Raw genomic sequence first — 12,441 nt, forward strand, 5'->3', positions numbered from 1 at the left:
TTGTTGAAGGATAAAAAATACTTAATTGATTGTATTCAATACAATAGGGATTGAATGCTGGATATCTTTAACTAGTGATTTTTTAAAAAAGTGGTTGTGATACTAAGTCACCAGGGATGAAAGAATCTATTTGGATGCAAAGGAGATGGAAAGATAAAACCTGACATCACCTCTTTAAGTAATCGATTTCAAATACAAATCTAATTTAATATTTTTTAGCCACTTGGAAGATACAAGAGAATGAAAGGCATCTGGAAGTAGGAAAATAAATTAACAGGAAAGTTTAACAGTTTTAATTCTGGCTAACTTCATATCAGTTTTTATAATTCATAGCAATGACACAGAATACTTAATTTTAAAACAACAACAACAAAATACACATTTGGTTACTAATACAGGGCAGTCTAAAAATATACAGCAAATATAGACAACACAGTTTTAGTGCCAATTTGTATAATTTAGTAATGTCTATATATTTGAGTGAAAAATAAATATAGAGATCTTTAAAACTATAATCATCTACTAAAATTGGCAACACATAATAATTCACAAACATGCCTATTTTAAGCTTTTTGCAAAAATGTAATTAAGGGGCAAAGAGATATTAACTAATCTACAAGGTTATACAACAATTAAGCTTACATTTTTTAAATTCACTCACATAATTCCTGTTGTGTATGACTGTGGAAAAAACTCACAATACTTATACATAGATTGTTAATAGATTTTTCCCAGTTAATAAACTGTATTAAAATGACATTTTAAAAGTTGGTGTATATCCTCCAACAAAATAATTCATTATTTTATTTCCTAGAAAAATTCATAAAATATATGCAGTCTCTTAAAGTTGACAGAAAAAAACATCCACACAGAAAAATACTTGTTACTTGACAATTAGGTTATATGCTTCACAGCCTCTCTAAAATGTTTTCCTAGTATGTGATACTTTGTTTGATAGCTAGTTTTATATTAACAGAAGCTTAAATATCAATATTTACATCAATAAATATACCAAAATATTGTATAAATAAAACATCAATAATTTCTTATTATGTTGGGTTAACTGATATTGAAATTTGTACATTTACTACCACATATTTATGAATGTCAGAAAACATAAGAAACATCACAAACTTTAGTCATAATGTAATTAAACTAATTTTATGATAATTAAACAGGATAAATTATTGTCTATCAAATAATTTTGTAGCCACAAAAATGTAAAAATGTTAAGTTCATAAATAGATATTCTAAATGGTCACATTACACACTTTGAAAAAATAACATAAAAAATGATTATATACGTAAGGAATATCCACTCCTTACTCCTTACTAATAATGCATTTTATTTCTTTATGATAATAAATATAATACATATCCAAGATTCCATTTACTTTAAACAAGAACAATAAAAACAAAAAAACCCTCCATTTTTAAAGCTTGATTAAAACACTGGAAAGTCACTCATACAAAGTGAACATCTTCCATTTCTATGTATGAAACCATCTGGAATTAAAATGACTATGTGAGTGAATCCTACCTTTCAATAGTAATACTAGTAATATTTAATATTACAAAGCTATTACTTGTTTAGACCCTACAAATATGTACATTTAAATAGAACATTTCTAGGAGATTCTGAGAAAAATTATAATCAAATGCAAGACTACTGAAAATATGTGAGTAGGACATGTTTATCTAGACAACAAAATTAATGGTCCAATATGCTATGGAGCCAGGTTTCCCTCATTTATAATATCCATGATTTTCAGATATACTTCCATTAAAGAAAAGATTTTCAGGGATAGAACAATAATTTTTCTATGGTTTGTTCCTATAATAAAAAAATGTTTTCCAGAAATTTGTCTCAAACCCACAGAACTAGACAGAGAAATACTTAAATATTGCTGAAAGCCAACTGCAAATTTTAAAGTAAAGAACATAATCAAATTTTGAGCATTTGGAATAAGAACATTTAAAATGCCATCTGTGAGCTCAAGTTTCTACATGACTATGCACCAACAATATTCATAATTGTTTTACTGTATCATTTTTGACATTACAAACATGAAATAAATGTAGGCATTACCTTAAACCACCAACATATTCTTGTTTTTCAAATATAGTGATGTCAGAGTAGCCTAATCGAGCCAGAAAAGAAGCACAACTTATACTGGCAGGACCAGCACCAAAAAGAGCAATTTTTGCAGAATAGGCTTCAGGCATTTTTTCTGGGGGTAGCAGAGAAGGATTTCTGATCTGTGGGATATTCATCACTTTGAACACCTATGGAGAAATCAATTGCCATGATTAAAATTTCAAATTAAATTTTACATTCTCAAACACATTTTTAATGCTTCATCTCTATTAGTGTTTTAATTAGCAATGAACATTACCTTTTTAGCATAAAAATGACACATAAGTTATATTATATGAAGTAGATGAGAATTTATGGCCCAACTCTCAATTTTTGAAATTTCTTTCTAGAATTTTTCCTCTAGAAAGAATTTCTGATTCACCTTCCTTACTCCTACCTCTAGGTCAAGTTAAGATGCTCATCCTCTGAGCTCATCCTCAGTACATTTTTTTTATGCCTCCAAAATACATACTTAACAACCTATGTGTGCATGTGGTAGGATTCTACGTCAGTAGTAGAATGCTAGTTCCTTAAGAAGAAAATATATATAAGCACATTACCAACACACTATCAGCAGTTACTACCAATCTGGCACACGGCAGATAATGAGAAAATAATCTCATAACATCTATTTCTGGTTATAATAGATTAGTTATTGAATAATAATATTTTAGAAATCCGATTAAAGCAGTAGAGAGCTACTGAAGTAAGGTAGACTTGGAGCTGCCAAGATCTCAGAGAGAAATTAAGAGCAGAGAAGTTGGATGGCAGTCTTGGAGTCACTTTCCTCTTAAAGGCATTTGCCACTTCTTGGCAGGAAGAGGAAAATCAAGAATTTTGAAGAGGTTCACAACTCAAACCAGCAAGAGAGATTTTGGCAATGTTCCAGAACTGGAAAGAGACAATGTTTGGGAATACAGGATGCCAATAACCAGAGCAGCTCAAAGTGCAGAAAAATGACCTTAAGCTACGTCAGACAAAAAGTAAAAGATCTCAACAGAGGGATTCTGTAAAGCTGGGGGGACTTTTTGCACTCTGATGATCCAGAAAAAAAAAAACAAAACTGAACTTCAGCATGACTAAAGGAAAAAAAAAAAAAAACCTAGCAAACACCTTGTACACAGCTGGAACTTCCGAAGTCTCACACTGTAAGTGGGGCAAAGCAGAAAGAGACAATCAACTCCTTCTTGAGTCAGCTCACCCCCAGATTTGAATGAAGGTGATTAGTCCTCACTGTATCTATCTTATCTATCCACTAAATAACAGTGTGGACCCACTGTGGAGAATAAGTAAGTCAACCTAGCATTTAAAAACTTGCAACTTATAATGTCTGGATTTAGATCAAAATGTCGAGGCACAGCAGAGAAGAAGAAAGCTAAGAAAACAGAAATAGATGAATACTTGAACTAGTAAGTGTGTTATCCAATATAGGCCTAAGAATAATTATGATCAATATGTTTGGAATATAAAACAAGAATATAAGCTTCCACTAAATGGGAATTTGAAAAAAAATATTTAAAAATAGAAGAGAAAATGTGCAAAAATTGTATTAAAATTTTATGTATTAGTAGCAAATTTGACAAAGAGCAAGAAAGATGAGAAACTGGAAAGTAGGGCAATAAAAACAATATAGGCCAAAGTATAGAAAGAAAATATAAAATAAAACACAGAAAAGAACATCAGAGAGCAAAGATAAACCAAAAAGAGAGGTGATAAACAGAGATTTGAATTCCTACAAGAAGATGAAAGAGAGAATGGGAGGAGCAATATTTGAAAAGAAATCAGGATAGAATTTCCCAAAACTGAAAGGATAAGTTCAGGAAGTTCTAAAACATTAAACATGAAAAATATTTTTAAAAAATCATGCTTATTAACATTGAAGTAAAATTATTGAAAATCAAGGTAAGAAAAATAAGGAATTGAGACAACCAAAGCATAAGGACAAAACAATGTCAATAAACAACAATAAGAGTAATAGTTTTCCTCTCAAAATGACAGACAGAAGTCAGAAAAATATGAATTGATACATTGAACAAACTGAAAATAACTTATACCTAGACTTCTGTTCAGGGGAATGTCTTTCAAATATGAAGGAAGAATGAAGACATTTCCTAAGGGGCTTTGTTGTTGGCAATTAAAAAAAAAAAAAAACCTCACGAAAAATAAAAGAAGTTAAGCATTCTTCACAAAGAAAAATTACCCTAGATGGTAAAAGAAGTACAGAAAGGAATAAAGATCATCAAAAAATTTTAATATTGGAGTAAATGTACATTAATAGTGACTATAGGCAATAATAATGTCTATCACGTGGAGTTTAAGAAAAAAATAAAATACATAACACAAGGCATGAGAGGTTAAATAGTGAACATGTACAAGACCATAGAATAGTCAATGAAGTGATAAAATGACTAATATATATAGCCTATAAAGAGTTAAGGATACATCTTGTTTCTCTACAGTATCTACTAAAACAACAGCAAAAGAATATATAACTAGTTAATGGAGGGAGAGGATACTTAAAATAACATACTTAATTTACTCTTAGGAAAAACGAAATGAATGAAAAAAAACATAAACAGATGTAGAGAGGAAGGAAAACAAAAACGAAATACTAAGATGGAGAACGTAAATATAAGCCTGAGAAATTACATTAAATGTAAATAAACTAAAATTCCAATTAAATGATAAAAGCTTTAAAAGCTATATATCTCAAATATAAGAAAATGTGTACTGTTAACAGAGGGGGAAAATTATACCATGCAAACACTAACCAAAAGAAAGCTGGTATATGTATGCTAACATCAGATATATTAGACTTTAAGGCAAGATGCATTACTAATATGAAAGACAAACATTTCATTGTAATAAAAATGTCAACCTACCAATAAGTCTTTACAATTCCAAATCTATAGGCACTCAATTACAATTTTAATTATACAAAGAGAAATTGATAGAATTAAAGGTAGAATAAATTAATCAGGACTGAGGACATAGCTCAGTGGTAGTGTGCCTGGCTAGCCTGAGTGAGGCACTGGGTTCAATCCTCAGTACTGCACAATGAAAGAAAGTAAAGAAAAGAAAATTAATTCAACATATCCTCACTATTCTCTTCTCCTCAAAACTTGACTATCAGTAAAAGTCACCTCTGAATAAATTCATATCATGTATAATTTTTTAATATTTGTAGATTACCTCTAAGGTTAGTGGCATTCAATAGATTCTAACAGTAAAATTCTCTTCTTGTAGAAACCCAGGAAAGTATATTGAGATTGAAATACAGCTTCTTGAGTGTGAAGAATGTGAGACAGCCCTTTATGTCCTCGTGACCTCATCTGACATACACCACTAACTACTCTGAATAAAGTATGCTATTTAAAATGTGCAAAGAACATTAAAATAATCTTTAAAAACTAAAGAGAGTTTTGACAACAAGTACTAAAAGGCCCAATTTCTCATCCTGAGGCAATAACTATTCTGATGAAATTTTGTCATTTTTAACCTATCACATTTTATTGATAATATACATCTGTTTTCTCTCTCAGACCATAAGAACTTCAAGGGCCCACACCATCGTTGAGCTCATTTTTTTCATTTCTGCAGTTTTAATACGCAAGCATGTATGTTTTAACTAATAAAAAGTTTACATTAGTAATATAAAAATTTCTTATTTCCAGCTATAATTTAGGGTTTTATAAATTATAAATATATATTGCTGTCCTTCCCTGTACTATTCAAATAGCACAGATTTTCTTTCATATTATTTGCAATTTTTATCTTTTATTTCTTCATAGGCAGACTGAACAGGGCGTTAAACTCTAATACTAAATTCATAAGTTATTTTAATGAAACATTAATAAAATTTTAGTTGCAATCTATTTAATAATTTTCCTAAGGTAACATTATACATACTTTTCTCAATAGATATTTACACACACATTTAATAATGATGAGGGAGAGATACAACTAATTTAATTAAATGCTTATTGTTTCTCATTCTGTTGACTATTCTTAGCTTTGTGAATTAATAATTACAACTCTAACTTTTTCATGGTTAAATTTAATATTTAGAATGAACCTGATGTTTGAACAAACTTTAAAAGAAGATATAAGACTTTAAAAAAAAAAATCTTTCATTGCTAACACTTTTTACAATGGAATACTTTTACATGGCTACTTATGTAATATTCTAGTCTAAAAAGCTTATTGTAATGTGAAATTAAGGCATGATAAACAAGGAGAACAGGATTTATGAAATGTCTTCACTCATTTTGCATTCACTCCGAGGCCAAGAAATAGTTTAGTTTTAAGACACTAAGTACCTATGACATCAATTCTAGCTAGTGGTATGCAAATAAATTAACAATTATCTAATAATACATTCTATGTATACATTTTCACCTAAGAATATTTTAATATTTTTGAATGAAAGTTAAGCATTTCTTTAAAAGCTATGAAGTGCAAATATTGAATTAAAATGTTTATTGAAGTTTTTGCTAGAACTCAGTACAGAGTAGGAAGCTCTCAGGGGGTTCAAGGAATGAGAGGAAGCACACTTTTCAACACAGAGAGTACCACGGACATGCAGTGGATTTATATACTGGTTAGCCCCTCAACCCAAGTCACGCAACTTACAGGCTGCTCAATACATATTCAATATATGACCTTGCTCAATATACTAATCTATGAGTTATTTTTTGTCTGTTCTGCTTTAGTTTTGTTCTGCTTTTTGTAACTTTTTATTGCACTAGATTTTTTCCTTTAGTTAAAAAAAGGGGGTGTTTTAACACTTTTGGCATTGAAATTAGACCGCTGGGAGTTGAATGTTGACTCCACCATTCTCAAGCAACATGGTATTGAACTTTAATTTTTCTAGCCTTCAATCTATTCAGAAATTATAGAGTTAATAATTTCTATCTCATAAAGCTACTATGAGGATTAAATGAGCTGACACATGTAACATACCCTAGAAAAGTGCCTGGTCATAACAGCAAACAGAAGTTCTCGCTACACCTAGTGTTCAGAATACATGAGATAGAATATATGTAAACTCACACTGTCCAACATGGAGGCTTACTAGCCACATCTGATTCAAAATTAAAGTTAATTAAAATTAAATTAAATTACTCATGAGGCTGAAACAGGAGGAGCACACATTTGAGGCTACCCTAAGAAATTTAAGAAGACTCAGCAAATTAGTGAGAACCTGTCTCAAAATAAAAAACAAATAAAAAAAAGAAAGAGCTGGGGATGCCATCTAGGTGGTAAAGTGCCTCTGGGTTCAATCTACAATACAAAAATAAATTAATTTAATATTAATTCTTTATAATTTTGTAAGAAACTACCAAACTGTTTTCCAAAGTGTCTGAACTTTTTGCATTCTCAATGGTGATGAATAAGAGTTCCTGTTGTTCCACATCTAACCAGTAGTTGGTATCGTCAGTGTTCTGCATTTTTTGCCATTTGGTATACTCTGAATGTGTCTCCTCAAAATTCATATGTTGAACCTAATCACCAACGTCAGGAAGAGAGGTCTTTGGGAGCAGACTAGATTGTGAGGCACCTTTGAGGTGATTAGGTCATGAGAAGCCCTCCTGGATTAATTTCCTCATTAAAGAAGCTGAAGAAAGTTACCCTGACCTTTCCACACCTGTGACACAGGAGGAAGGCTCCATTGATGGATTAAAAAAGCAGCCCTCACTAGACACCAACTCTGCAGGCACCTTGATCTTGGATTTCCCAGCCTCCAAAACTACGATAAATATTTTTTCTGTTGTTTATTAGCTATCCAGTTTATGGCATTGTGTTATAGCAATCTGAACAGACTAGGACACCATTCTAATAAAATAGTGGTATCTCACTGTTGTTGTTATTTTTTTTATGACATATGAAGGGCAACATCATTTCACATCCTTCTTTGCCAACTGTGCATCTTCTTGGCCCATTTTTTTTAACTCAGATTGTTTCCTTACTGTTGGGTTTTAAGGACTCACTCTGTATTTCTTAATCAGATATGTCCTTTGCAGGCCCCATCATGTTCACATTGTCTTGAAGAGCATAAGTTTTTGATTTTGATAAAGTCCAGCTTACCAATAATTTCTTTCATAGATTGCACCCTTGACATTGTATCTAAAATGTAATGCCAAATTCTAGACATCTGAATTTTTTCTTACGTTCCCTTCCAAGAGTTTTATGCTTTTGCCTTTTACATTTAGGCCCACAATTCATTTTAAGTTTTGCAGAAGTGTGTAAGATCTGTGTCCAGTGGGTTCAGCACCACTTGTTTTTCCAACATATTGTCTTTGATCTTCAAAGACAAGTTAACTACATTTATGTGAGCTTATTTCTGGTTGTCCCATTCTATTCCAATGATCTATTTGTCTATTCTTTCAACATTACTACGCTATTACTAGAACTACACAGTAAGTTTGCAGTCAGAGTCAAAATTCAAACTCTGTGCTTCTCCTTCAACCTTCTGTTGGCTAATATGGGTCTTTTTCCTCTCACAATAAGCCTTAGAATCCGTTTGTACATACCAACAAAATAACTTACTGATTAGGGCTGTATTGAAACATAGCCCAAACTAGGAAGAATTGACATGCAAAAAATATTAAATCCTTCATTTCTTTTATCAGAGTTCTGAAGTATTCCTCATATAAATCTTTTATTTACTTAGTTAGATTTTACTTAAGCATTTACTTTTTTGAGGGTGCTAGTGGAATGGAAATGCCTTTTTATTTTTTATTTCAAATTCTAAATTTTTATTGATGGTACTAAGAAAGTGACTGACTCTTACATATTAACCTTATATCCTGTAATCTCATGATAATCAGTTATTCTCCCATCATGGGCAATATCAAGTTGTTATTGTTGACACTTTTGGACACTCTACATGGATAATTACTTCATTTGGGAACAAAACCACAAATTTTTTCCTTCCTTACCTATACACATCTTGTCTTACTGTGTATTATTTACATTCATTTTAATTCTTCCTTTCCATACAAATGTTGTAACTCTTGGACTATTTTAAGATTATTTTGCTTTTTTCATCAGTAGGGTTTAATAAACATTTATAGAACCCTACAATAAAAAAAGTACAGTGTTGTAGAAAAATCATAAGGAAGCCCTACAACTAGCCGAAATATCTAGTTGGAGGTTTCTTACAAGGTTTATTGCTGTGAAATTGTGCCCAGCTGCCCACAACAGACACTGATTATCTATTAGATACTCTACTAGGGACTTCACTTTTTTTTTCCACTTAATGGCATCACATACCATCTGATATTTCCAATAAGTTACAGACTAGTCAGTTTTGCTTTTCATACTGCAATCCCAGGGCACAATAGGGTTTTACCACAGAGTAGGCACTCAACAGGATTTTGAGAAATTTCAAAATTACTGAACCCCAGTGATATGCTTTGGCAAATCAGGAAAAGTCACGAAAGAAAACAGCAATACCTTAGTGATAAAGAAGGGCAGCTTTTATGTGTGATTATGCTTTGTGAGAGCAATTTCAACTAAATTTCCTGACATGATCATCCAGTGATTCCTGACCTTTCACTCATCTAGAAGGTACATTTACTTCATCACTCTAAATTGACTTTATTAGCATTTTCTCTACAATTTTCATATTATTTCAAGACAGGGGAGAGATTATCTTGATTTTAAAAATGGAAAGATTGAGCTGCAGAGGGGAGCCATGGGATTTTTTCCCAACTCTCTTCACATTCTGGAGACAAAACATAATTTTCTAATAGCTAGAAAGCAAAAAAGGATGTAACATTTTAAATGCAAAGGTATTTACCAATTCTAAAGTATAATTCTTATTTTTCTTACTTCCTAAAATGGTACATAAGGAAAATACACCTGATAGCTATAATTCTTCCTCACTTATTCAGTTTGCTCCTGGTAACCAAACAATAGCAGAATAAACTATAGTAAAATCATACAATTCTGAGAAATTTCAGAACATCTCCACTAGCTAAAAGATAAATTGTAAAAGGAACTGCATTCCGCATACCTCTTAAGAGGCTTATCTTTTGGCATGTATTAAACTTGATTTCATTATAGAATAAAATAATTTCTGGTAATTCTTTAAAAAGGTTATTTCATCTGTGTAGGTCTAAAAGGAATCTTCATAAAAATACCATTTCTTTTTGCTGGTTTTGGTTTTTTGGATTATTTAATTGGTAGGATGATGGTCTGGTTATCTTTTGAATGCTTGAATGAAGAAAGATTGCTATTTGTGCATCCAAAAGTAAGCTACTTTAAATTATATGCTTCTAGTAGAGGCTTCTTTGTAATTTTCCTTGTAACCTGCTTTCTTTTGGAAAAGAAGTCAAAGCAAATATTGAGTAGACACTATTCAATGCATGCACCCTTTCAAAAGAAATATACTTAGACTTCCTGACAAGCAATTCTTTACAACAATTACAAAATGGACAACAAAAGTGGGAACTGTTATTCCTATATATCAGAAATGAGGAAAAATTCATGTTGTGGCAAATATTCAGTTATCAAAATATTAATATATTACTTTAGCTTTTAGCTCTATTTTTCACTTTTATTTTAAAAATTATATTTTATCCCTCTTCTCTTTCTCTGTTGGCTGTCTTTCTAGTTACCTCAGATGGACACAAATCATTTATATATAATCTTTCTTCTTTTCTGATGAAAACCATAAATTTTCATGTGAAAAAATGAGTGGCTATGAGGCTGGGGATGCAGCTCAGTGGTAAAGTAGCTGTCTAGCACCTGCGATGCCCTGGGTTTAAATTCAGTGTGAAAAAGAAAGGGAGTTGAGGGGAGGGGAGAAAAGGGAGAGGAAGAAAGGGTAAGGTAGAGGAGGGGAAGAAAAAAGAGTAGAGTGGAGGGAAGGCAGGGCTGGCTACATCCCACAGTTGGTCATTGGAAGCTGTCAGTCACATCTAAATACTTTGTATTTAGGGTTAGGGATATAGCTTCATGTATGAGCACTTGCGAATCATACCCACAAACCCCAGGTTCAATTCCCAGTACCACAAACAAAAACGGCTTTTGACACATAAGTCATTTACAAACATTTTAAAATTTCTAAACATAATTTTGTTGCTGCTGTTTTTATTTTAATAATATTCCTATATTTGATTTCTAACTTAAATGGGTTAACAGAAAAAAGGAGCCTGTTTCTACTGATTTGAATATAATACACATTTATCAGCAACTGTTTCTGACCCAGTACGTGTTCAGTTTTGATAAATGAATACATAAAAGGATGCATTCACCCTGTATAAATCAGGTCCAGGAAATTTTATATATTTCTTAAATCTATCTAATAAATTTTATTCAAATAAACCTTATTACTTTGGAATAAGGCTATGATATAATTTGTATATAAACTTATGAATGTTACATCTTTAAAGAGATTTTTTCTTTTTATCATTACTTATTTTCCTTTTCCCAATATTTTTTTCAATATTAAAATTTTATTTCCATCTTAATTTAAAACCTCAAAGTCAGTTGTTACTAGTTTGTAGCCAATATTTAATTATATTCACCACCACATTTTGATGGTTTCTTTGCTTATATTTCTGCTTTCTCTTCCAGGTTTGTTTCCTTCATTCTAAAGAATAACCCTTAGTAGGACTTTACAGAAGGTGAATGTTAAATTACCTTAGATATAAAATGACTAAAAATACCATTACTAATGTCTTTACTGTTAAAGAAGAAATAAAATTCCTTATCTTAGACCTTTAAATATATCGTTCTTTTAGTCACTGACATCTGTTAATGCTGATGGGAAATCTGGGCTCACTAATAGTCCTTGGTTTTTAAAATAATGCCTTTTCTTTTTCTGGAAACTTTGACTCCCCTTTTATCTTAATTATTTCATAACATTATTTCTCTAAGGCTGCTTCTTTGCCAACCTCGTTCTGCTTTAGGAACTTTTTTTTTTTTTTTTAATGTATATCTGAGTCTTCCAAGTATCTTAACATCTGTATTGTAGGGCTCATCTCTTTGTATCCTTAATGTGTTCAGGTTAAACTTATCAGATCTTTTCTTTTTTCTTTTTTTAAGTCCAAATTTTAACTTTTGTTCTACTCACCTGCCCCCCCCCCCTTTTTCTACCTAGTACTAGTAAGAGAACCCAGGGGTAATATATACCACTGAGCTACACCCCTAGTCCTTTTTTTTTTCTGGTTTTTGTTTGTTTGTTTGTTTTTGTTTTGAGACATGACCTTGTTAAATTGCTGAGGTTGTTCTGAACTTGTGATCCTCTTGCCTCAAATAGCTGAGATTAGAGGTATGCAACCACACTTAGCAAA

At 31.5% G+C, this 12,441-nt stretch overlaps 1 protein-coding gene across 1 annotated transcript in view; it reads right to left on the bottom strand.

Moving 5' to 3' along the window:
• Dpyd (dihydropyrimidine dehydrogenase) overlaps positions 1 to 12,441 on the bottom strand; it is a 798,929-nt gene that overhangs the window by 585,789 nt on the left and 200,699 nt on the right. The window contains exon 6 of the mRNA XM_027935067.3: positions 2,090 to 2,286. Within this exon, the coding sequence (XP_027790868.1) occupies positions 2,090 to 2,286 (197 nt within the window). The remainder of the gene's footprint in view (positions 1 to 2,089; positions 2,287 to 12,441) is intronic.

Source organism: Marmota flaviventris, chromosome 10 (genome assembly GCF_047511675.1).
Source record: "Marmota flaviventris isolate mMarFla1 chromosome 10, mMarFla1.hap1, whole genome shotgun sequence".
In the NCBI taxonomy this organism is placed as follows: domain Eukaryota; kingdom Metazoa; phylum Chordata; class Mammalia; order Rodentia; family Sciuridae; genus Marmota; species Marmota flaviventris.